Here is a 26852-nt window from a genome sequence, read left to right as displayed (position 1 = left end):
TCTCTGGATGTGTTCTCTTTCCAGGAGGGAGCCTGTCTATTCAGGCATCGACCCGAGGCCTTTTAACAGAGCATGTATTCTATGTTATCACCTGCCACTTCACTCATAGCCCACATGCAGGGCGAGGACCTTGGATCTGCGCCTGGATCACAAGAAATCCAGGTCTTTGTGTGCTCTTCCTGAGGACGAGTATGTGATACCAGACAAATCTAACCATGATAAATTCATAGCCAGATTGTTTAAAACCATGAAGAGTAGTAGTAGTAACAATGATAATAATAATAATTATTATTATTAGAAGCTGCATGGCACAGTGGATAGAGCACAGGCCTGGGAATCAGAAGGTCATGGGTTCTAATTCTGGCTCCACTACTTGTCTGCTGTGTAACCTTGGGGAGGTGACTTCACTTCTCTGTGCCTCATTTTCCTCATCTGTAAAATGGAGATTGAGATTCTGAGCCCCATGTGGGGCATTCATTCATTCATTCAATCGTATTTATTGAGTGCTTACTGTGTGCAGAGCACTGTACTAAGCGCTTGGGAAGTACAAGTTGGCAACATATACAGATGGTCCCTACCCAACAGCGGGCTCACAGTCTAGAAGGGGGAGACAGAGAACAAAACAATATATATTAACAAAACAAAATAAATAGAATAGTAAATATGTACAAGTAAAATAAATAGAGTAATAAATCTGTACGAACATATACACAGGTGCTGTGGGGAGGGGAAGGAGGTAGGGCAGGGGGGATGAGGAGGGGGAGAAGAATAGGGGAGCTCAGTCTGGGAAGCCTCCTGGAGGAGGTGAGCTCTCAGTAGGGCTTTGAAGGGAAAAGAGAGCTAGCTTGGTGGATGTGCAGAGGGACTGCACCCAATCTGATTTGCTTGTAGCCACCCTGACACTTAGTGCAGTGCCCGGCATGTAGTAAGCTTAACAAATACCACAATTATTATGATCATCAGGAACACAATTATTAATATTATATATTATTGTTATCATCGATTTTATTATGATATTAATAATAATTGTGATACTCTCCACTTCCCTCCTGTGTGCCAAGCAGAGGGATAGAAACAGAAGATCAGATCAGACACAGAGAAGCAACGCGGCCTGGTGGAAAGAACATGGACCTGGAAGAAAGAAGGACCTGAGTTCTAATCCCTATTCCTCCACTTGTCTGCTGTATGACCTTGGGTGAGTCATTTCACTTCTCTTGGACTCAGTTCCCTCATCTGTAAAACAGGGATTAAGACTGTAAGCCCCACGTGGGACATGGGCTGAGTCCAACCTGATTAAATGGCATCTACCCCCATGCTCAGTACACAGTGCTTGATGCATAGGAAGCATTTAACAAATACCGTTAACGACAGTCTCTGACAGAGAAGCAGCGTGGCTCAGTGGAAAGAGCATGGGCTTTGGAGTCAGAGGTCATGGGTTCGAAGCCCGACTCCGCCAATTGTCAGCTGTGTGACTTTGGGCAAGTCACTTAACTTCTCTGTGCCTCAGTTCCCTCATATGTAAAATGGGGACTTGGACTGTGAGCCCCCCATGGGACAACCTCATCACCTTGTAACCTCCCCAGGGCTTAGAACAGTGCTTTGCACATAGTAAGCACTTAATAAATGCCATTATTATTATGAAGCTCCCTTATTTTATCAGATGAGGAAACTGAGGCACCGATTAGTCAAGTGACTTGCTCTAGGTCACTAGGAGGCAGGTGGAGGAGCTGGGATTCAAAGCTAGTGCACCCAATTTCTAATCCAGTGCTCTTTCCATTAGGTCACCCTGCTTCTGCCCACAGGGTACTGACAGAATGAATGTAGAATTGTTGTTGTCCCACCCTGGCTCATGAAGGGGCAGATCCCCTCCCTACAGCACAGGGTGGGTAGGTGGAATCTAGCCCCAAAGGAGGTTTTATACTGCAAACTAAATGCTAAACAGTAAACTCCCTCTGTAGGCTGTAAGCTGGTTGTGGGCAGGGAATGTTTCTACTAACCCTGTTACACTCTACCAAGCACTTAATTCAGCACTTTGCACACAGTAAGTGCTCAACAAATATTAGTAATTACTCGAGATCTTAGCCCTTCTTTATAGGGGCCAAAGTCTTCATGAGGCTAGGGGACAGAAGCAAAACTGGCAACCACTGCATATAAGGTTGGTTTCTAGTTGATTACAGTGGGTTTTGAAAAAAATGCTTATTTAACATTTTAAAACACTTGCTGCCAACACCTTTTATGGTTTGTGCTTTGATTAGGGCTTGTACAGCTGTGCCCCTCACACTGAATTAATTTTCTAAATTGTGGTGGAGAAGATACAAGTTTTCCAGCTGTGTAATCATTAATTAAATTGGCTGTAAGTGAGTGACTCCAAGCCATGCTTATCTGCAAAACGCTCAGATGGAACAGCCTTCCCCCACCCCCACCCAGTTAATCATTGCGTTTCCAGCAGAATGCAGATTAGGAGAGCCAGAGAGAAAAGGGAACTGGATGATATGCTAGATTAACTCTTCTTATTTCCCAGAATACAACTATTAGGGACACATGCCTCAGCTACATGGCTCTTTAAAATGGGTTATGGAGGGAAAATAAAATTGTAATAGGCCTAGAAAAATTCCAAATCGAATTTTCTGGAATCATCTGTCCTTCAAATTGCAGCTTCTCTCGGTAATATTTTCCTCGGCTCCCTCTACCTTCTATTCCCTTCTGCATCTTCTCTGCACTTGGATCTGTGACCTTTGGACATTTGGTACTTGCCCTTCAGCCCTTATGTGCATATCTATAAATCATATATTATTAATCATTTATTTATATTAAGGTTGGTCTTTCCCTTGAGACTGTAAACTCACTGTGGGCAGGGAATGTGTCTACCAATTCTGTTTTGCCAAACTTTTCCAAGCTCTTAGTACAGTGCTCTGCACACAGTAAGCACTCAATAAATGCCATTGATTGATTGATGGATTGATAATTAGGGACTGAGTTTGGTTAAGGATAAAATGCTTGAGTCCTGTCAGTTCAACCTTCACATGGCTAAAATCTGTCCTTTCCTCTCCATCCAAACTGTTGTCGCGTTAATCCAAACTCTCATCCTATCCCACTTTGATTACTCTTTCAGCCTCCTTGCTGAGCTCCCAGCCTCCTGTCTCTCCCCACTCCAGTCCATGCTTCACTCTGCTGTCCAGATGTTCAGTTTGTGTTTCTCCGCTCTTCAAGATGGTTGCCCATCTACCTCCGCAATAAACAAAAACTCCTTGCCATCGGCTTTAAAGCACCTTAGCTGCTCCTTCCTCAACTTGCTGCACTCCTACTTACTTTCTTAACATAACCCAACCCATACACTTGGCTACTTTAATGCCAACCTACTCACTGTACCTCGATCTCATTTATCTTGCCACTGACCTCTTGGCCACTTTCTGCCTCTGGCCTGAATGCCCTCCCTTTTTATATCCAACCAGCAATTACTCTCCCCACCTTCAGAGCCTTATTGAAAGCACATCTCCTGCAAGACATCTCTCCTGACTAAGCCCTCATTTCCTGCCTTCCCACTCTCTAAGCAATGCCCTGATTTCCTGCCTTTCTTCTCCACCCACCCCAGGACCACAACACTTATGTACATATCCATAATCCATTTTTTTATATTAATGCCTATCTCTCCCTTTATGCTGTAAACTGGTTGTGGGCAGGGAATGTGTCCTTTGTATTGTTGTACTGTACTTTCCCAAGTGCTTAGCACAGTGCTCTGCAAAAAGTAAGTGCTAAACTGATTGATTATAAAATCACAAAACTTACGTAAATAGTCTTAAGTAAATAGAGAAGCAGCGAGGCTCAGTGGAAAGAGCACGGGCTTTGGAGTCAGAGGTAATGGGTTTGAATCTCGGCTCCGCCACATGTCTGCTGTGTGGCCTTGGGCAAGTCACTTAACTTCTCTTAGCCTCAGTTGCCTCATCTGTAAAATGGGGATTAAGACTGTGAGCCCCACGTAGGACAACCTGATCACTTTGTATCCCCCCAAGCGCTTAGAACAGTGCTTTGCACATAGTAAGTGCTTAACAAATGCCAACATTATTATTGTTATTATGTGCTATTATTTTCCTTATCCCTAATCTCTTTACAGTCTCTCCCTGTAGACTGCAAGCTCTTTGGAGGCAGGAATCATGTCTACCAATTCTGTTGTACTGCATTTCCCAAGAGCTTAGTACAGTTCTCTCAACTCAGTAAGCATTCAGTAAATACCACTGATTGATTCAGTTGTCAAACTCAATGAATCAGTGGTATATATTGATTGTTTACCCTGTGCAGAGAACTCAGTGGTAATTAATGAGTGTTAAAGTTCTTGGGAAAGTACAGGACTTTTCAGTACTGTAATCTGCACACTGCTTCCTTTTGTGATGGAGAAATGGTGACAGAGAATGGCACCCACTCAAAGATTTCCCCTCAGGGCCAGGAGGGCTCTTGGAACAGAAAGAGTTTGGTTTTAAGCCTGGGGAACTGAAAACCCTTCTCAGTAAACCAGGATAAGTCACTTGAGTGAAGCTCTTTTACTCTTCCATTTTACCAAGGGCAACACCCATCATCTCTTAAATGAGTTGCAGAGATATTTTCCAGCCTCTCTCTTCATTCTTTATAATAATAATATGCTCTGCACATAGTAAGCACTCAATAAATACGATTGAATAAATGAATTAACACTTCCAGGTGATCAGGTTGTCCCACATGGGGCTCACAGTCTTCATCCCCATTTTGCAGATGAGGTAACTGGGGCACAGAGAAGTTAAGTGACTTGCCTAAGGTCACACAGCTGGTAAGTGGTGGATCCAGGATTAGAACCCACTACCTCTGACTCCCAAGCCCATGCTCTTTCCACTAAGCCACACTGCTTCTTTACCTGCCTTCTGCTTGGTTTCCTGCTAGCCTGTCTTTCCAACATCAGGGAAAGATTTTTCTTCCTATCACCCAGCAGCTGCAGTGTGCCTGGCCCTCTGCCCTGGGCTACTCAGCCTCCTCTTTCTCCCTCTTCTTTCCAAGACCACCAGTCCCCAAGTCATCCCTATTAAACTGAACTTTCTCCTGGGCCCTTTTCCTTGTGAAGCTCATCAAGCCTCCTGCTTCCATCATTCCAAGATTCCCTGGAAGTTTCCTGAGACACCCTGGAAGCAAGGGAGAGGTATTCCCTTCCCATCTTCCTCCCACTCTCTGAAATTTTTTTTAATGGTACTTGTTAGCACTTACTATGTGCTAGGTACTGTGTTAAGCTAAGCACTAGAGTAGATATTCAGTCATATTTATTGAGCGCTTACTGTGTGCAGAGCACTGTATTAAGTGTTTGATGTTCGTATTTGTTAAGCACTTACTATGTGCCAAGCACTGTTCTAAGCACTGGGGGAGATACAAGGTAATCAGGTTGCTCCACGTGGGGCTCACAGTCTTAATCCCCATTTTACAGATGATGTAACTGAGGCACGGAGAAGTTAAGTGACTTGCCCAAGGTCATACAGCTGACAAGCGGTGGAGTCAGGATTAGAACCTATGACCTCTCACTCCCAAGCTCGTGTTCTTTCCACTAAGCCATGCTAAGTCATTGGTTTGGACACAGTCCCTGTTCCCCTTGGGGCTTATAGTCTAATTGAGAAGCAGCGTGGCCTAGTGGATAGAGTATGGACCTGGGCATGAGAAGGACCTGAGTTCTATCCCAGCTTCTCTTTTTACAGATCATGTAACTGAGGCAGAGAGACTATAACTGATTTGCCCAAGGTCACGCAGAAGATACAAGGTGGAGCTGGGATTAGAACTCAGGTTCTCTGATTCCCAAGTGTTGTGCTCTTTCCACTAGGTCATGTTACTTCTCTAATGAATATCGTATTATTATTATCATCATTAAGATACATTCCCTATTCCCTGTCCCCAAGGAATTTACGTTCTAGTTCACTCTGTCAATCTTATTCATTAGGTGAATATTATAACTTTGCACCTGTCAATATTGTCTGTTCCGTCTGAGGCCCTCGGAGAACAGTGACTGTATATCTGGTTTTGAAGAGTGAATTTTAATTATTGGATGCCTGGAAACCTTTGAAGGTTGGTGGAGATGGGCTGATTTTATATGTCAATATACTCTTTGCCTTTACTTTTGAAACCAAAGTCATGATTTTTTTTAATAAGAAATATTTATTAAGTGTTAGTTGCTGAGCACAGGATAGAAATAGTAGGAAATTCTGCCAGGCCTGGACTACCACCATATAGCATCTGGGCAAATTTCCAGATTGCCAAACTCCTGGATGGAACGGCCAAGGGGGAGACAGTCTCTCCCCACTGAATTCCTGGAGCCTAGTTCTCAGCCTCTACATCAGGGGTTGCCCCTGCCATAATCTAGGACAGAGTGTTGCCTGTTCTCTTCTGAAAGATCTCTAGGGGATGGAGGAAAGAGAGTTGTTTATCCATGGGAGAGTAAGGCACCATTAGCACGCTAGCCTGGGAAGGCGGTTGTTTATAGCTAAAGAATAAGTCATGGAAAATGAATTCTGGTCTGCTTTTCTCACTCCTCACATCATTACTTGGATTCCTTTAGTCACATTTTTTGAGTGCTTATTGTGTGCAGAGCACTGTACTAAGCGCTTGAAAGAGTACACTACAACAATAAACAGAAACATTCCCTGCACACAACGAACTTACGGTCTAGAGGGGGAGATGGCAATAACATAAATAAATTACTGATTTGGACATAAATGCTGTGGGGCTGGGATGGGGAATGAATAAAGGGAGTAAGTCAAGGCAACACAGAAGAGAATGGGAGAAGAGGAGAAGGAGGGCTTAGAGAAGGCCTCTTGGGAGAGATGTGCTCTCAATAAGGCTTTGAAGGGAGGAAGAGTAATTGTTGGATTTGAAAGGGAGGGCGTTTCAGGCCAGAGGCAGGACATGGGTGAGGGGTCGCTTGCAAGATAGATGAGATGGAGGTACAGTGAGAAGGTTAACATTAGAGAAGTGAAGTGTGTGGACTAGGTTGTAGTAGAAAAATAGCGAGGTGAGGTAGAAGGGGTCAAGGTGATTCAGTGCTTTAAAGCCAATGGTGAGGAGTTTCTGGGAAGAGGCAGAGTGCTGGGGTTTGTAAGGACTTCCTAACAGAATTTAACATCCTTTCTGGACTTCAGGAAAACTCACTCCCATAAATTTCTGACAGACTCAGAGAATTAGGGTTCCACAGGGAAAGCCCAATTGCATCTTATTTCACAATTATGTTTTGTTAACTTAATCCAAAGAACTCCAGCTAAACTTTACTGTTTAACGTCAGTCAAATTTCCTACAATGTTTTGGCTAAAGGTGGACATTTGAGATTGTAGGTAGCTTTGAGCCTTCTATGTATTTTTAAGTACTTACTATGTGTCAAGCACTGGTCTAAGTGCTGGGTAGATACAAGTTAATCAGGTCAGACACAGTCCCTGACTCAAATAGGGATCACAGTCTAAGTAGGAGGGAGAACAGGCTTTCAAGCATAAAGTTGTGACTTGCCTAAGGTCACATAGCAAGAAACTGGCAGAGCTGAAATTAGAACCCAGGTTCTCTGACTTCCAGGCTTGTGCTTTTTCCACTAAGCCACACTGCTTCTTTTCCTGTCTTTAACAGCAATTAAGCAATCTATCGATTAATCATGAGTAATACATCGAGCACTTTCTCTTTGCAGAGCATTGTATTAAAAGCATGGGAAAGTACAATAGACACCATCCCTTTAAGGAACTTAAAATTTAGGAGGCAGTACTTATTCCTACAGATCTTTTTTTTTCTTTTTTTATTGGTATTTGTTAAGTGCTTACTATGTGCCAGGCGCGGTCACCAGGATCCCTTCTTTTATACTGCAGGTGACATATATTCACAAGCTGGGGGGGGGAGGGGGAGTGGAAGATATTGTATTGATACATTTTCTTTGCCACACCCACGTCAGCGCTCAGTACAGTGCTCGGCACATAGTAAGCGCTTAACAGATACAGTGTGGCTCAGTGGAAAGAGCCCGGGCTTGGGAGTCAGAGGGCATGGGTTCTATTCCCGGCTCCGCCACTTGTCAGCTGTGAGACTTTGGTCAAGTCACTTCACTTCTCTGGGCCTCAGTTACCTCATCTGTAAAATGGGGATTAAGACAGTGAGCCCCATGTGGCTCACCTGATTACCTTATATCCTCCCCAGTGCTTAGAACAGTGTTTGGCACATAGTAAGCACCTAACAAACGCCATTATTATTATTATTACTAAGCTCTGGAGTAGATACAAGCAAATCAGGTTTAACACAGTCCAGGTCCCACATGAGGCTCACAGTTTTAATTCACATTTTACAGATGAGGAAACTGGGGCATAAAGAAGTTAAGTGACTTGCCCAAGGTCACTCGGCAGACAATTGGCAGAGCCATGATTTGAACCCAGGTCCTTCTGACTCATAGATCCGTGCTCGATCCACTAGGCTATACTGCTTTTCGATCTTGTTGAGTATTTTGCCCTGGTCACGGACAAGTTGGGATTTGAACCCGTCTTTGGTAAAACTGATCTCCTCTTGGCTGTTCAGATTGTGGTTAGGTCAGAATTGATTTCTACTTGAAAGATTGTTCCTTAATGCAGCTCTGATGATAATAATAATAACAATTATGGGATTTCTTAAGTGCTTACTATTGCTACGCACTGTTCTAAGCGCTGGGTTAGGTACAAGATCATCAGGTTGTCCCACGTGGGGCTGACAGTCTTCATCCCCATTTTACAGATGAGGTAACTGAGGCACAGAGAAGTTAAGTGGCTTGCCCAAGGTCACACAGCAGACAAGTGGAGAAGCTGGGATTAGAACCCACATCCTCTGATTCCCAAGCCTGTGCTTTTGCCACTAAGCCATGCTGCTTCGGCAGCATTCTGATTTCGGTGGCACATCAGGAGTATCAAAATGACATATAAGAGAAAGTAGAAGTCTGAGACAATTTAAATAATATCCAACTTCCATTAAGAAATCGGTGCCATCAATGTGAGCAAGAGAAGTAATTTTTGAAGCCCCATCCATTAAGAAAAAAATTTAATCTTTCTGACTGTGAACCATTAGCAGTAAAGTCTCTGGGTGTCTTCCAAAGGGAATGATGTCTGGAGTAATTAATGGAGATAAAAGCAGCAGTAACACAGTCTCATGAAATAAAAACATAGTATTAATGCAAAATGATTAACACAACACAGATCTTCATTTAATTTTTGCCTGGGACCTTGAGATATGTACACTAGGATGGTCTTTGACAGCAAAGGGGGAGAGAAAAGTAGTTGTGAATTCTGCCTGAAGATCATAGCAGGGAACCAGAGAGGAGAATGCAAAACAAGAAATATCACCATTGGGTCAGAACCATTCATATAGCCTATAATTCTACCTTTCACCATGGAAATGGGATGTTTGGAGGAGCTGAGTGATGTTGAGAGGATGGATCGGCTCACCCCATTAACATTGCCCTCTACATCCCTAAATTCCCTACTTGTAACCCATTAAGGACCTCTTTGTCTATAAAATGTATCAAGACACTTCTTGAACCCAACTGTATTTTCAGCCTGCAAAAAATGTCTTATGGTAACAAATACTGTACATTTACCACCTGCTGAGTGAAGATTAGTACGGTGCTCTGCACATAGTAAGCACTCAATAAATACTATTGAATTCATTCATTCAATCATATTTATTGAGCGCTTACTGTGTGCAGAGCACTGTACTAAGCACTTTGGAAGTACAAGCTGGCCACATATAGAGACGGTCCTTACCCAACAACAGGCTCACAGTCTACAGACAAGACAGACAGACAACAAAACAGACAGCAAAACAAAACATGTGGACAGATGTCAAGTCATTGAATGAATGAAGGAATATGTCTATTATATTGTACTCTCTCAAGCACTTTGTGTACAGTGCTCTGCACACAGGGAGTGCTTAATAAATACAAATGACTAATTGACTTCAGCGTGGCCAGTGGCAAGAGCACGGACCTGGGAAGAAGAGAAGCTGGGGCTGGCATTTGCCTATCAGGTGACCTTGTACAATGATGTTTACTGAGTGCTGATTGCATTTTGAGAAACGTACTAAGCGCTTGGGAGAGTACAATACACATTCTTGGTAGACACATTCCCTACCAAAAGGAACTTACAATATAGGGGACGTGCCACTTTTTTATGATATCTGGTAAGCAGTTACAATGTGCCAGACACTGTACTAAGCGCAGGGGTAGATACAAGTTAATCAGATTGGACACAGTCCATGTCTCACATGGGCTCACTGTCTTAATCCCCATTTTCCAGATGAGGTAACTGAGGCACAGAGAAGTGAAGTGACATGCTGAAGGTCACACAGCAGAAAAATGACAGAGCCAGAATCTGAACCCAAGTCCTTCTAACTCCCAGGCTTGTGGTCTGTCCACTAGGCCTTGCTGCTTCCCTTAATTTCTACACTTAATTTCCCTGGTCCTTGGTTTCTTCATCTCTAAAATGGGGATTAAATAATGATAATAATAATAATAATAATAATAATAATGATGGTATTTGTTATGCGCTTACTATGTCCCAAGCTCTGTTATAAGCACTGGGGTAGACACAAGGTAATCAGGTTGGACACAGTCCCTATCCCACATGAGGCTCACAGTCTTAATCCTCATTTTCCAGATGAGGTAGCTGAGGCACAGAGAGCTGAAGTGATTTGCCCAAGATCACACAGCAGACACTGTTTTCCCTCCCCCTTAAGATGAGAGTTTCAGGTATAACAGGGACTCTGCCCAATATGATTACTTTGTATCTATTCCAGCACTTAGTACAGTGCTTAGCATATTGTAAGCACTTAACAATACCACAATTATTGTCAGTATAATTATTACCTCCTCCTCATCCTGTAGTTGTCCAGTTAGGTGAACAGCAACTCCGCATTTACCCCGTCCATGCCCTTTGTGAATCTGTAAGCTTCAACTCAGTGCCTTTTACCTTTGGTCATTCCCACGAGAATTCCAATCCTTCCCATATGTCCTCTGCTGACATTTCTCACCTTCCCCCCTTACCCTGAGTCTAGGGAAGCAGACAGTGGAGATGTGGCTTCATCAGAGCCATCACTGGTGTTTCCTAGGCTACCTTGTCCCTATCCGACTGTCAGTCACTATTCAGCTCAGGAAAACACTGAGCAAAGTGTTGTGAGAGTGTAAAAGGAAGCACAGGCCACAGTTGCTGCCCACAAGACATTTACTGTCCTGGCCAAATTGGTTTCCAGGGGTCAGCACTCTGGGGCCTAATGAGATTTAACCCCAAATACCCTGAGGCACCTCGGGAATCTCTTTGGCTCCCTGGCTGCCCTGGAGATGGAACCACCTGTCAGAAGAGCTAACGTGTACTTTGGAGCACTGGGGCTCAGACTGCCATCCTTAGCAAGTTGGAGTCCAACGGACCAACGTTGCCAAATTGGTGGCTCCTCATCGGGCTGCTTTCCCTGGGTCTGGGCCTGGAATCTGGGGACGAACTTACCTGAGAGGACATCCCGTGGCATGGATAGAGGATCGCTTTGTCATCATCTTCCGCTCCTTGGTCCAAGCAGTAGCCGCTGGCTTTACTGTTTCTCACCTGCAAACCAGAGCAAAAGAAACAAACATCGGCTTGGGTGGAGTTTTGCGTCACGCTGGGCCCCGGAACTGCTTCTTCGCCTTTCCCGGGGGCTCCGTGAATCTACTCCTGCTTCCCCAGTGGGAGCCACGGCAAATTCAGGAGCAGGAGGATTTTCTCCTCCACCATCTGTTTTATCTGCCAAGTGTATGACTCTTCATTGACTTCCCTGGCTCCCCCTACTCGTCCGACTCCTAGGCCTGTGCTCTTCCCACTAGGAAGCAGCATGGCTCAGTGGAAAGAGCCGGGGCTTTGGAGTCAGGGATCATGGGTTCAAACCCCGGCTCTGCCACTTGTCAGCTGTGTGACTTTGGGCAAGTCACTTAACTTCTCTGTGCCTCAGTTCCCTCATCTGTAAAATGGGGATTAAGACTGTCAGCCCCACGTGGGACAATCTGATCACCTTGTAACTTCCCCAGCACATAGAACAGTGCTTTGCACATAGTAAGCACTTAATAAATTCCATTATTATTATTATTATTAGGCCATGCTCCTACAATAACCAAAGTCACCCAGCTGACAGTTGGTGGAGCCGGGATTTGAACCCATGATCTCTGACTCCAAAGCCCGGGCTCTTTTCCACTGAGCCACACTACTGTGCTGTGGGCGAGTGGGGGGAAGATCGTTTTACAGATCAGCCAGTACCTCCCCATACGTGAGCGTGTTGTTGTAGATCCTCATCTCGGGGTAGACGTTCTCCAGGTACCACTTGAAGCTGCGGCACTGCAGTCTCTGGCGGAGAGCGATTCTTTCCGAGACGTCCCCGAAGTCGACTCCTGGGTTCTGTCAAACAGGAACGGAGGAGGCCTGGGGGGTTAGCGGGGTCTGACAGGAGGTGTGATTTTTCTGGGTTTGGAATCCTCCAGCAATGACCTGAAAAACTGAAAAGCTGACCTTGCTCATTAGAAAGAGGGACATGGTCCATAAAACCACATTTCCCATAAAAAGAACTGATTCAGAAAGTGTCTGACAAGGCAGTATCCCCATCCATCCTTGAAATGGAGCTCAGAACGCCTGCCCCATATTCAGAGTTTTGGAAAAACACACAAGGCATTCATTCACTGATCCTCAATTAGTTCGTGCTGCCCCAACTGATACCTTTTCTGCTCTGGGTGCCCCAAACCCACACCCAGCCTCCAAGGGAAGAGAACAGGGGGGCTGATTACAACCCCAGCCTCCGTGATTGGCTCAGCATCATGTCCCCCACAATACTCTGACCCTTGCACTCCCTCCCCAAATCCCCCAGGCACGGTCCACTGCTTTCCGATGATGCGCGAATAAAAGGATAATAATAATAATAATGATGGTATTTGTTAAGCCCTTACTATGCGTGAAGCTCTGTTCTAAGCGCTGTGGGGGATACAAGGTGATCAGGTTGTCCTACGTGGGGCTCACAGTCTTAATCCTCATTTTACAGATGAGGTAACAGGCACAGAGAAATTAAGTGACTTGCCCAAAGTCACACAGCTGACAAGTGGCAAAGCTGGGATTAGAACCCATGACCTCTAACTCCCAAGCCTGGGCTCTTTCCACTGAGTCATAGGGGTCGTTTATGCTCATCCAACTCACCCCCAGATCCACAGACATATGAGAAGTGAGGCTTGCTTTTTGGGGGTTGGAAATCTGCTTTCATTTCCCAATCAATCAGCCGATCATTAGTATTTGTTGAGAGCTGTAAACACGTTGTGAGTGGGGAACATGTCAACCAACTCTGTTATATTGTACTCTCCCAAGAGGTTAGTACAACGTTCTGCATTCAGTAAGCACTCGATAAATACAATTGACTGATTTGATCGATTGCTTATTATGTGCAGATCACTATACCAGGTGCTTGAGAAGCAGCGTGGCTAAGTGGACAGAGCACGGACTTGGGAGTCAGGGGTCTTGGGTTCTAATTCTGGCTCCACCACTTGTCCGCTGTGTGACCTTGGGCAAGTCACTTCATTTCTCTGTTACCTCATCTGTAAAATGGGGATTAAAACTGTGAGTCCCACATGGGACAACTTGATTATCGTGTATCTCCTCTAGTGCTTAGAACAGTGCTTGGCACATAAGTGCTTAAAAAATACCATCATTATTATTATTGGGAGAGTACAATACAATGTGCCACCTCTGGCTTGGATAGAGTTGAGTCTGAAGACTGTGAGCCCATTGTTGGGTATGGACTGTCTCCATATATTGCCGACTTGTACTTCCCAAGCATTTAGTACAGTGCTCTGCACACAGTGAGCACTCAGTAAATATGACTGAATGAATAAAAGGCAGAATTAATGCCCGATAAAGTGCCAAGTGGCCAAAGAGCCCTCCTGCCCTCAGCTTTTAAGGGTACATGAATTTCCTTTAGAGGCAGCCCCTGGAGCCAGCCCAGTATAGAGATTGTAAGCTCGCTGTGGGCAGGGAATGTGTCTATTTACCGTTGTACTGTATTCTCCCAAGCATTTAGTACAGTGCTCTGCACACAGCAAGTACTCAATAAATAGAATTGGATGAATCAATGAGCTGTGCCCCATAGAAGGAAGCCCCCCCACCCACCTCGCCCCCGTCCACCTCCCCTCACCGTCATGGGGATGTTCCATGCCATGTAGACGTGTGATTTGAAGTCGTCCATCCAGACCTCTGCAGCTCTCAGGGCGTTGCGCTTTGCATAGTAGTCGATGTCATTGTTGTAGGGTTTCTTGGTGCGTTCGATGTGTGCGACGCGGGAGCAGGGCAGCACCTCCATGCTACCGCCACATTGCCAGACCTGTAGAAATTGGAGAGGGGGAAATAATGATGGTATTTGTAAGTGCTTACTACATGCCAGGCCCTGTACTAAGCGCTGGAGCAAGGGCGGGGAAGGAAATTGGCTTCTTGACAAGTTCCGTTTCTGATTCTGAAGGATCCCTGACCACCTTCCCTGGCTGCACTAGTCAGTCTGTCGTACTTATTGAGCACTTACTGTATGCTGCGTATCGTACTAAGTGCTGGGGGGACAATAAAATGATAGAACAGACACATACCCTGCCCACGATAAGCTTACAGTCTAGAAGATTCTAGTCTACAGAATAGAGTCTATGGTGACCTCAGCCAAATGTCAGGTCAGATAATTAGTGTTGGGATCTGGGTTTCGAGAGGTGAATAATGACGATAATAATAATAATAAGCTTACTATGTGTCAAGCACTGTTCTAAGTGCTGGGGCAGATCCCACAGCACTTATGTACTTATCTGTAATTCATTTATATTCCTGTCGGTCTCCCCTCACCTCACCCCAAGACTGTGTTTGTTGTGGACAGGGAATGCATCTGTTTATTGTTGTTGTATTGTACTCTCCCAAGCACTAAGTACAGTGCTGTGCATACAGTACGAGCTCAATAAATATGATTGATTGAATGAATGAATACAGGTTAATTAGGTTGGACACAGTCCATGTCCCACGTGAGGCTCACAGTCTTAATCCCCATTTTACAAATACTTCATGCTGCTGCCCGGATTATCTTTGTCCAGAAACGCTCTGGACATATTACTCCCCTCCTCAAAAACCTCCAATGGCTACCGATCAATCTGCGCATCAAGCAGAAACTCCTCACCCTGGGCTTCAAGGCTCTCCATCACCTCGCCCCCTCCTACCTCACCTCCCTTCTCTCCTTCTACTGCCCAGCCCGCACCCTCCGCTCCTCCACCACTAATCTCCTCACTGTACCTCGCTCTCGCCTGTCCCGCCATCGACCCCCGGCCCACGTCATCCCCCGGGCCTGGAATGCCCTCCCTCTGCCCATCCGCCAAGCTAGCTCTCTTCCTCCCTTCAAGGCCCTGCTGAGAGCTCACCTCCTCCAGGAGGCCTTCCCAGACTGAGCCCCTTCTTTCCTCTCCCCTCGTCCCCCTCTCCATCCCCCCGTCTTACCTCCTTCCCTTCCCCACAGCACCTGTATATATGTATATATGGTTGTACATATTTATTACTCTATTTATTTATTTATTTATTTATTTTACTTGTACATTTCTATCCTACTTATTTTATTTTGTTGGTATGTTTGGTTCTGTTCTCTGTCTCCCCCTTTTAGACTGTGAGCCCACTGTTGGGTAGGGACTGTCTCTATGTGATGCCAATTTGTACTTCCCAAGCGCTTAGTACAGTGCTCTGCACATAGTAAGCGCTCAATAAATACGATTGATTGATTGATTGATTGAAACTGAGGCACAGAGAATTGAAGTGAATTGCCCAAGGTTCCACAGCAGACAAATGGCAGAGCCAGGATTGGAATCTAGGCCTCCTGTGCTCTATGCACTAGGCCAAGCTTCTTCCCTACGAGTAGTACTGTACTGAATGAATGAGTGAATAGACTAGTGAATGAATGAATAAATAAATGAATGAGTGAATGAACGAATAGCTCCCATCACTACTATCAGGATGCCTGGTGCAAGTCATGATTAAAATAATTAAATAATTATAGGAAGGGGGAAGAAACAGAGTTTAAAAATGTGTACAGAAGAGCTGCTATGATATGGGGAAAGGTGTGGGAAGAGAGGAGGAAAGAGGGAGTACCAAGTGCTTAGGGGGTGAGGACTCAAGGGCATAGGTGGAAGTGCTGTAATGGCAGTTATGGTGGGGGTTGTGGAGGGGGAGGGAGGGAGGAAAGAGAGTGGAAAGGAAGATTCACCAGAGAAGGTATCCCTTCTTCATGCATTCATTCAATCGTATTTATTGAGCGCTTACTGTGTGCAGAGCACTGTACCAAGCACTAGGGAAGTACAATTCAGCAACAGAGACAATCCCTGCCCAAAACAGGCTTACAGTCTAGAAGGGGGGAGACATTAACACAAGTAAACAGGCATCAGTAGCATCATTATAAATGGAATTATAGATATATACACATCATTAATAAAAATAAATAGAATTATAATTATAAATATGTACATGTACAGATGCAAAAGCGTTGAGGAGGGGGCAGGGGCGAGTGGGGTGGGAGGTGGGGCGGGTGGGGAGAGAGAGAGAAAGAAAGAGAAAAAAAAGAAAACACACGATTCATTTTACTATATTTGCCCTCATAGCAATTCTCTGAACCAAAGAACTCTGTATTTCATCGTATCAGGCATCTCTTACTTAGGCTGTGAGGTCTACCCTTCTCCTCAAAATGTATAAGAAAAAATAATTGCTGAATTTTCCATGACGGAAAAGAAATTTGTATGCCTGATGTAGTGTAGCCAGAATGAAATTCAGGAAAATAATTCCTGGCCAACAGTTATTTTTCCATGATAGAGTTAATGACTTGTATAATGCTTTCTCATGTGTTTTGATCCCAGCACTAATATGTCATCGGAGTAAAGGATCATTTCCAACCTAGTCTCCCACACGATGGATGCTTATGTAAAATGGAGGATTCAAATGCTACGTAAGTGGTAGCTTTCAGGGAATTAGATTCAAATCCCCTATCCAGTCTGGACAGATTCATTCCATCATATTTATTGAGCACTTACTGTGTGCAGAGCACTGTACTAAGCACTTGGGAAGTACAAATGGGCAACATATAGAGACGGTCCCTACCCAACAACGGGCTCACAGTCTAGAAGGGAGAGACAGACAACAAAACAAGTAGGCAGGCATCAATACCATCAGAATAAATAGAATTACGGCTACATATGATGGTGATGCCCTCTTTCCAGATGGAGGCCATTGGTAGCGGGAGCACCTGTTCTGAATAACAAAAATCTGGCTCAGGCCAGGAACTCCCCCATCAGACCTACTCTGTGGGGTTTTTTAGTTGGTACCAGTCTGCCCAGTCGTCTGCAGGCACCAGAAAGCCCTTATGTATCCATTGCCAGTCCCCTCTCCCCGCTTATATTCTTAGATAGGAGCCCCTTGCGGGAGAGGGACCATGTCAAATTTCTATGTGTATATCCCTTTCCTATATTCTTTCCTCTTCTAGACTGTGAGCCCACTGTTGGGTAGGGACCGTCTCTATATGTTGCCAACTTGTACTTCCCAAGTGCTTAGTACAGTGCTCTGCACACAGTAAGCGCTCAATTAATACGATTAATTGATTGATTGATTAGTGTTTTAGCACAGTGATCTGCCCACAGTAAGCCCTTATCAAATGCTCTTCCATCTACTACTTTTCTGCAGGAATGTACACTGATTCTTGTGTCTCGTTAATCACCGTTGACATTTCCTGAGGACCTCTTTTTGCAGCCTCTACCTCCAACCCCTGACTCCTCTTATTCTCTCCCCCTAGCAACCCCACTCCTGTTGGAATTTTTTCCTTTGGTCAAATTCAGGCCAGCTCATGATGTTATCACATTATACTGGCTTGCCTGAAATAATGTGCTTAATGTCATAGATGTGCAGATAAGACCTTTTCTTTCAAACTCTGCCTCCTACATGCTGGGTGGTCATCGTGCTTGACAGGATGACATGACCAGGGAGATATGGATTAGTTGTGGGAATATAATAATAATTATGGTATTTGTTAAGTGGATTATCTTTGCACAGAAATGCTCTGGGCATGTCGCTCCCCTCCTCAAAAATCTCCAGTGGTTTGCCTGTCAACCCATGAATCAAGCAAAAACTCCTCACTCTCGGCTTCGAGGCTGTCCATCACCTCGCCCTCTCCTACCTCACCTCCCTTTTCTCCTTCTATAGCCCAGCCTGCACCTTCCACTCATCTGCCGCTAACCTCCTCACTGTGCCTCATTCTCACCTGTCCCGCCATCGACCCCCGGCCCAGGTCCTTCCCCTGGCCTGGAATGCCCTCCCTCCACACATCCGCCAAACTAGCTCTCTTCCTCCTTTCAAAGCCCTACTGAGAGCTCACCTCCTGCAGGAGGCCTTCCCAGATGGAGCCCCGTTTTTCCTCTCCTCCTCCCCATCTCCCCCGGCCCTACCTCCTTCCCCTCCCCACAGCACTTGTATATATTTGTACATATTTATTTCTCTATTTTACTTGTACATATTTACTACTCTATTTCATTAATGATTTTGACAACTCTATACGTGTTTTGTTGTCTGTCTCCCCCTTCTAGACTGTGAGCCTGTTGTTGGGTAGGGACTGTCTCTATATGTTGCCGACTTGTACTTCCCAAGCACTTAGTACAGTGCTCTGCACACAGTAATCACAATAAATACGATTGAATTGAATGAATGAATGTTAACTATGTGCCAAGCACTGTTCTAAGCACTGGGTTAGAAGGTAATCAGGTTGTCCCACGTGGGGCTCACAGTCTTAATCCCCATTTTACAGGTGAGGTAACTGAGGTTCAGAGAAGTTTAGTGGCTTGGCCAAGGTCACATAGCAGACAAGTGGCAGAGCCAGGATTCTGGGTAGCCCCAAGAAGGCAGCCAAGAGGAGGGTTTGCTGTCAGAAGGCTGGGGAAGGTTAGACATTCCATTCAGAGAATCAGTCATACTTGTTGAGCACTTACTTTGTGCACAGCACTGTACTAAGTGCTTTGGAGAGTGCAATATAACAGAGTTGGTAGACCTAATCCCTGCCCACAAGGAGTTTACAGTCTAGAGGATATCCAAGGAGCTTAAGCTGACTTAAGGGCCACAATTGTTTTCAAAAATTTTCTAAATGAGGCTGAGATTTAAGTGACACTTGTGGAAATAATAATAATAGTAATAATAATAATAATAATAATGATAATTGTGGTATTTGTTAAGTGCTTACTATGTGCCAAGCACCATACTGAGAGATGGGGTAAGTTGATGATAATCAGATTCGACACAGTCCCTGTCTCACATGGGACTCCCAGTCTAAAGGGGAGGGAACAGGTCTTGAGTCACCACTTTACAGACGATAAAACAGAGGCATAGAGAAGTTACGTGACTTGCCCAAGGTCAGCCCAGCAGATGACAAATGGCAGAGGCTGGATTAGAATCCAAGTTCTCTAATTCCCAGGCCCATGCTCTTTCCATTAGGCCATGTAACTGAGAAAGATATGGAAAAAGGCAGCAAAGCTAGATATTCTCTCCCTGTTCCTTTGGTAATCACAAGTTGCCCTTTCCAAGTAAAAAGTCAGTCAGATTCCTGTAGTGTGATATCTTACTTGACGGTGTCATAACCCTGAAAAGCAGCCAATTCATTCCTTAACTACATGTAATTTCTGCCTTAAACATGCTCTTTATGCTGCTATAAATGGAAGTCAGTGCAATATAAATGTTACTGTAGCACATTACCTTGTGTCTCAACTGCTAATTATCTCAATCAACTTTGTTAATTGCAACACAAACAGAAATAGCAAAACATTAAGAGAAGGAACAGGTGCCATTTCAAAATTACAGAGAGAGTGTTGGTATTTTCTCCCATATACATTAGTCTCCTAGGTCTGTGATTGGATATGCATCTGAGGGAGCTGTGAACTGTAGTCCATAAGGCTAAAGAGCTGAGAATCTCAACCCTTCTTTCAAATTTCTATGCCTGAAATGACTTTCTTGGTTTCCTGTCTTTTTCTCTCCTTATTCATTACTCATTTTTCAGGATTCAGTCAGAACTCCTTAATTTAAAACAAAACAAGAAAACCAAGAAAAACCCACCCAAAAGTTCTCCCCTTTCACATATCCAGGAAATTCAGTTCACTGACTATGCAGAACTCCAACAACCAGGGTTGAATGTATGCTTAAATCAGCCGATCTGCTGCTCTAATGTAGAAAATTCTATATTTGCTATCTCCAACTTTTCCAACTGGCTTCATTGCCACATATTTTAGATACTGCAGCTATGTAGAATGTTACTCCTGGTTAGGTTTCCTCATGACCAATCTTAATCATCATCATCCATATTTATTGTGCACCTACTATGTAGAACACTGTGAAACAAAACACAGAAACAGAAGACACAGTCCCTGCTTCCAGAAGTTAACATGAGACTGGGGAAGGCAGGAAGCACCAATTTTCAACAAACAATGAAAGTAGGAGGAAAAACATAGGAAATACAATTGGTGAAAACGAAACTAAACGAAAAAGGGTATCAGTCAATGGAATAAACAAACTAGCAATCCCATGATATGGGATGACATAACCAGGGCAATGGTTCCTGGGAGTCCAGGAAGGCCTCCTGGAGGTAATGGCTTTTCAGGAGGGCTTTGAAGGTGCAGAGGTTTAGTCAACTGGCATGATGAGGAAGTTCACGCTGAAGGGGGAGATGCATGAACAATGAATGAGTCAGAGATGAGAGAGTTGAAAGCAGGATAGATTTAGAATCTTAGTTTGGGAGGAGTGACGAGTGTAGCTTTTCCCAGGAATGCTGACTGGGTCATTCAATCAATCACCCCAATAAGGGTCTCCACTTGTTTGCTGTGTGACCTTGGGCAAGTCACTTAACTTCTCCGTGACTTGGTTTCCTCATCTGTAAAATGGAGATTGAGACTGTGAGCCCCTTGTGGGATGTGGACTGTGTACAACTTGATTAGCTTGCATCCACCCCAGTCCAGTGCCTGGAATGCAGAAAATGCTTAATACAATAATTATTATTATTGAGAAGCAGCATGGCTCAGTGGAAAGAGCATGGGCTTGGGAGTCAAAAAATCTCCAGTGGCTACCAATCAATCTGCGCATCAGGCAGAAACTCCTCACCCTGGGCTTCAAGGCTCTCCATCACCTCGTCCCTTCCTACCTCACCTCCCTTCTCTCCTTCTACAGCCCAGCCCGCACCCTCCGCTCCTCTGCCGCTAATCTCCTCACCGTACCTCGTTCTCACCTGTCCCGCCATCGACCCCTGGCCCACGTCATCCCCCGGGCCTGGAATGCCCTCTCTCTTCCCATCCGCCAAGCTAGCTCTCTTCCTCCCTTCAAGGCCCTACTGAGAGCTCACCTCCTCCAGGAGGCCTTCCCAGACTGAGCCCCTTCCTTCCTCTCCCCCTCGTCCCCCTCTCCATCCCCCCATCTTACCTCCTTCCCTTCCCCACAGCACCTGTATATATGTATATATGTTTGTACATATTTATTACTCTATTTATTTATTTATTTTACTTGTACATATCTATTCTATTTATTTTATTTTGTTAGTATGTTTGGTTTTGTTCTCTGTCTCCCCCTTTTAGACTGTGAGCCCAATGTTGGGTAGGGACTGTCTCTATATGTTGCCAATTTGTACTTCCCAAGCGCTTAGTACAGTGCTCTGCACATAGTAAGCGCTCAATAAATACGATTGATGATGATGATGATGGGTTCTAATCCTGGCTCCCCCACGTCTGCTGTGTGACCTTGGGCAAGTCACTTAACTTCTCTGAGCCTTAGTTACCACATCTGTAAAATGGGGATTAAGACTGTGAGCCCCACTTGGGACAATGTGATCACCTTGTATCCCCCAGCGCTTAGAACAGTGCTTTGCACATAGTAAATGCTTAACAAATGCCATTATTGTTATTATTATTATTAACCCACAAGCAAGGTAATCTGGGTTCTGTTTTTTAATCATGATTTACCTTTTTCTATGGTCCACAATGAAAGAACTAGAATGGAAAGTATGAAAGATTTTTTTTTCCATGTCTGAAGGTCTCAAGGCTCTAGACTTTCTGGGCTGGATGGGCAGTGGAGACATCAAGATCACAATAGAATTCCATCTATCCATTTATCTATCCATCATCTATCCATCACACCAAGCTTGGCAACAAACAGGACTACAGATGAGGAGGGGTACATTTAGGGAAAGAAAGCCTGGGTTCTGGAAGGAATTATCTGGTTGGACTAGTCCAGCTGAAGTAGAGCAAGTTCTGGGGAGGGGCCTGGGGGAAGAAAAGCAGGGACTGGTAAGGTCCTTCACTAAAGCTTCTAGAATGTGAGCCCGTTGTTGGGTAGGGACCACCTCTATGTGTTGCCAACTTGCACTTTCCAAGTGCTTAGTACAGTGCTCTGCACATAGTAAGCACTCAATAAATACGATTGAATGAATAAAGCTCCTTAAGCAGAGGGATTATGTCTCCCTACTCCCCTGGACTCGGGTAAGGGCTCTGCACCCAAGTAAGCACTCAATTCTTTGATTGATTCTTGGAATTTGTGCTCAAAATAAGCACAGGTAAAGCCAGTCCACCCCTCATGAACCTCCAATGACCACCTATCTCCATCAACCTCAACAAAATCTTCTTACCCTTGGCTTTCAGGATCTTCACCCTATCTCCCTCTTATATAATGCCACTGCTCCTCCCCGACTCAAATCTTTACTCCTCCATGGCTCACCACCTAACCATACCCACTCCCATCCCTCCCCCATCCAACCACTTGTTCACAACTTTTCCTCCAACCCGGACCTTCCTCTGCCACCAAATACTCCAGACCTTGGTTCTCCCCAACTTCAAACTGTTCCTAAAATGCCACATCCTTCCAGTAGCCTTCTCTAATTAATTTAGTTGAGAAGAGGCATGTCTTAGTGAAAAGAACACAGGACTTGGAGTTAGAGGACCTGGGTTCTAATCCTCTGCCTTGTATTTGTCCGATGAGTGACCTTGGACAAATCACTTCACTTCTATAGGTCTCAGTTCTCCCATCTGTCAAATTCATTCAGTCGTATTTATTGAGTACTTACTGTGTGCAGAGCACTGTACTAAGTGCTTGGGAAGTACAAATCTGTCAAATAGAGAGTCTATACCTGTTCCCTCTCCCCTATTGACTGTGAGCCTGATGAAAAACAGGAACTAGGTCCAACCTGATTATCTTGTGTCTACCTCCTCACTTAGTTCAGTGCTTGGCACACAGAAAGCACTGAACACATACCAGAACTATTATTATCACTATAATATCACAGTACAATATATTATTATATTGTACTTTCCCAAGTGCTCAGTAAAGTGTTCTGCACACAGTAAGTGCTAATAAATACGACTGAATGAAAGAATAAATAAATGAATAGGACAGGTCCATGCCAGGTTGAAAGTTAATTCGACATGTGACCATTCATGAAACAGAGGGTGGCTCTGTAGCATTCCAAGGAAGACTGAGAAAGAGGTTTATGACTCCTCCAACCCAATTATCTTGTATCTAACCCAGTCAGCCAGTCAATTCACTCAACCATATTTACTGAGCACTCATTATGTCCAGAGCACTGTACTAAGCACTTGGGAGAGTAAAATTTAGCAATAAACAGCCACATTCCCTGCTCACAGTGAGTTTACAATCTAGAGTCACTTAGTAAGTGCCTAGCATATAGTAAGCACTTAAAAAATACCATTTAAAAATCTATTTTTTGGTTGCTAGATCAGCACAATAGTCAGCAGGTACCCTTTAAAGGACTCTTTCTTTTCCTCTGAAAATGAACAGAAACTGGAAACTTCACCAGCCCATTCAGGTAACCAGAATACTCCCTTGATTCATCTTGCACATTAATTCTTGTAGAGAAACTGTGAAGCAAATGAATAAAATCCATATATCAAGACTTTGGTGAACAGTTTTGAACTTGAAAGCCATTCAGAAATCACCAGCCGAAGATTTTCTCCGGGAAGAAGTTTAGTTCCACTTAAGCTTGAATCAATCAAATCACTTTTAACTCAGCTAAACAGCACTCCACTGCTATCTCATTCAGACGCCTTTTTTGATTCCCTTCTAATTGGTCCAAGAAGCAGGCCAATTATATCCTGAAGGCTATCAAAGTGGGCCCCTTATTGGACAATGTAATACCACAGCAGGGGGACTCTTAAAATTCAGTTTTCCAACTTTTGCTTAACTTTTTAACACTGAGTCCACTGGAGATCTTATGTTTCCGCCTATGACGGTCTAACTAATTCATCAAAGACCTCTTTTGAAAGGAATTCAAGTAGGCAAGGAACATGCACGTTGTTGGTTGGCCGATTTGGGGAACCGAAAATGTTTAATGATCAGTGAAGCTCTGCAGAAAGGAAAATGGGCCAACTGGGGCATTGAGAGAAAAGTAATAAAGAGATCCCAGTTAGTGAGCTCTGGGGACTTCCTCACACCTTGTAGCCAGGCCCTTCAGTGTGGCTGTCCTGAAGTGAAGAGAGTTGTTTTTTTGTTTAATGGTATTTGTTAAGCTCTTATTCTGTGTCAATCACTATTCTAAATGCTGGGCTAGATACAAATTTTTCATGTTGGAGAACATTCCCTAACCAATGTGGGGCTCACAGTCTAAATTAGAGGGTGGGGAATTTAATCTTCATTTCACAGAAGAGGAAATTAAGTGGCTTGCCCAAAGTCACACAGTGGGCAATTCACAGAAGTGAGATTAGAACTCAGGTCTTCTGACTCCCATGCCCATGTTCTTTCCACTAGGCCATGCTACTTCTCTAAGATTTAAGATTTTCCAGGGCTTTTGAGACTACGTTAGGAGTATTTTCCCCAAGAAGGTAGGAAGGAGTGATAAATGGGATGGACGGCAGAGAAGAGAATCTGTGATTGTGGAAGTGGAAGAAATGGAGGAGGAATGGCACTATCCCCCATGTTGGTGCAACTCAATGCGCACAGCATGTTCTCAATAAATAGTAGTGACTGACTGATGGATAGAAGCAGTGGGACCTGGTGGGAAGAGTTTGAGCTCAGGACTCAGAGGACCTGATTTCTAATCCCAGCTCTGTCACTTGCTGTGTGACCTTGAGCCAGTCATTTAACTTCTCTGAGCCTTGGTTACATCATCTGTAAAACAGAGGTAAAACATCTGTTCTCCTTCCCTCTTAGGGCAAGCCCCATGATTGCTTATACCGTATGAAGTCCAGCACTTAGTATAGGGCTTGGCACACAGTAAGCACTTGACAAATACCACAGTTATTGTTGTTATTAGGTCAATGAAAAGAGGGAGAAATCTGGAGTGGCAGGAGAGTGAAGGGCAAGAACCCTTGGAATGGCATTGGGGTAGGGTCCCCAACTGACTTGCTCAATGATTGGCCACCAAAAGACCATTTGAAGTAGCTGACATGTTGACTATTAGATTTTTAATTTTTAGTGATTTATTACACGGCCATAATGGACTTTGAATTATTTCTATCTGGTTTACTTTTTCTTCTAGACATTTGATAACAATTAGCACCTTTCAAATACACAAAGCACTCAATAAATATGATTGATGAGTAATAATAATAATAATAGTGTTGGTATTTGTTAAGCGCTTATTTTGTGCCAAGCACTGTTCTAAGTGCTAGGGGGATACAAGGTAATCAAGGTTGTCCCAAGTGGGGCTCACGGTCTTAATCCCCATTTTACAGATGAGGAAACTGAGGCACAGAGAAGTTAAGTGACGCCCAAAATCATACAGCTGACAAGTGGCAGATTCGGGATTAGAACCCACGACCTCTGACTCTGAAGCCCGGGTTCCTTCCACTGAGCTACGCTGCTGAGAAGAGCATATCAGGAAGGTTAATCAAGTAAGGCCTCTTAGAGAAGGAGTCCTATTGGGAGGGCTTTGAGATTTGGGGGAGCAAAAAGGAAGATGAAATTTGGATTGGCCAAGTGCTTTTTTTCCAGTGGGGTAGATAAGAACACATACTATCTTTGAGTTCAACTCTAAAACATAAGTGGAGAAATGATTTTGACAATGTTGGTCTAATTTCCAACACTGGCCTTGCTCCTCAACCAGAATTTCATAGGTGCAATTTTTCCAATGCTCTTTCAGGTTTAGATTCTGACCTCTTACGTCAACTGACTGGTCCCAAGAAAGACCTTCAGTTAAATTAGTTTGGGGGATTGCCTGAAATGACCAGGATATTAATTCTGGATTTCAGGGGACAAAATGAAACTCTATTAACCTTTTAATAACTCACTCATGCTTAGTGAGTTTAATCTGAAAGTCTTGAGATACACACGCGTAACCATCTTCATTAAACTGCAAAACAAAACTTCATAAAGAGTGAGAGGTATTCATTTGGTTTAGCAGTGTGGTAGCTTTGGGAGGCCAAAGATACTGGGACATTTAAATATCATCTGAAATATTTTTAGCCCTATCTCCATGGTCTGACATTTAGAGATATTTTATTTCTTGACTAAGAAGACCTTGATTTTATAGACTGTCTTCCAAAGAACCAAAAGTTAGTTTACGCCAATTGTTTCAATTTATCCTCACAACCTCCCTTGGTGGGAGGAGGGAGGGGGTCAGAAATTGTTCTAACCCCTTTTCCCCAAGAGCTAGGGTCCAAAGAGAGATTAAGTGTCTTGCCCAGTTCATTCAGTAACTCCTGGCTCAGGACTCTTTGTAGAAAAACACATTTTCTCTCTAGTCTCACTCTCCTGCTCAGTTCCCTCTCCCAAAATGGATCACTAAAGTCTGAGCTGTGTCTTTACTGTTAAACAAAGAATGTAAAAAATTTGACTAATAATAGT

The 26852-nt window shown here is 44.1% G+C and overlaps 1 protein-coding gene across 2 annotated transcripts in view; it reads right to left on the bottom strand.

The window, feature by feature from the left end:
- GALNT9 (polypeptide N-acetylgalactosaminyltransferase 9) overlaps window positions 1-26852 on the bottom strand; it is a 260712-nt gene that overhangs the window by 8935 nt on the left and 224925 nt on the right. For both annotated transcript variants that reach the window (XM_038763871.1, XM_038763870.1), the window contains 3 exons: window positions 14179-14364; window positions 12267-12404; window positions 11487-11582 (listed from right to left, as the gene is read on the bottom strand). In XM_038763871.1, coding sequence (XP_038619799.1) covers window positions 11487-11582; window positions 12267-12404; window positions 14179-14364 — 420 coding nt within the window. The remainder of the gene's footprint in view (window positions 1-11486; window positions 11583-12266; window positions 12405-14178; window positions 14365-26852) is intronic.

Source organism: Tachyglossus aculeatus, chromosome 21, assembly GCF_015852505.1.
Source record: "Tachyglossus aculeatus isolate mTacAcu1 chromosome 21, mTacAcu1.pri, whole genome shotgun sequence".
In the NCBI taxonomy this organism is placed as follows: Eukaryota; Metazoa; Chordata; class Mammalia; order Monotremata; family Tachyglossidae; genus Tachyglossus; species Tachyglossus aculeatus.
Note: the sequence above shows the minus strand (reverse complement) of the source record. Positions and strands in the feature narration are given on the sequence as shown.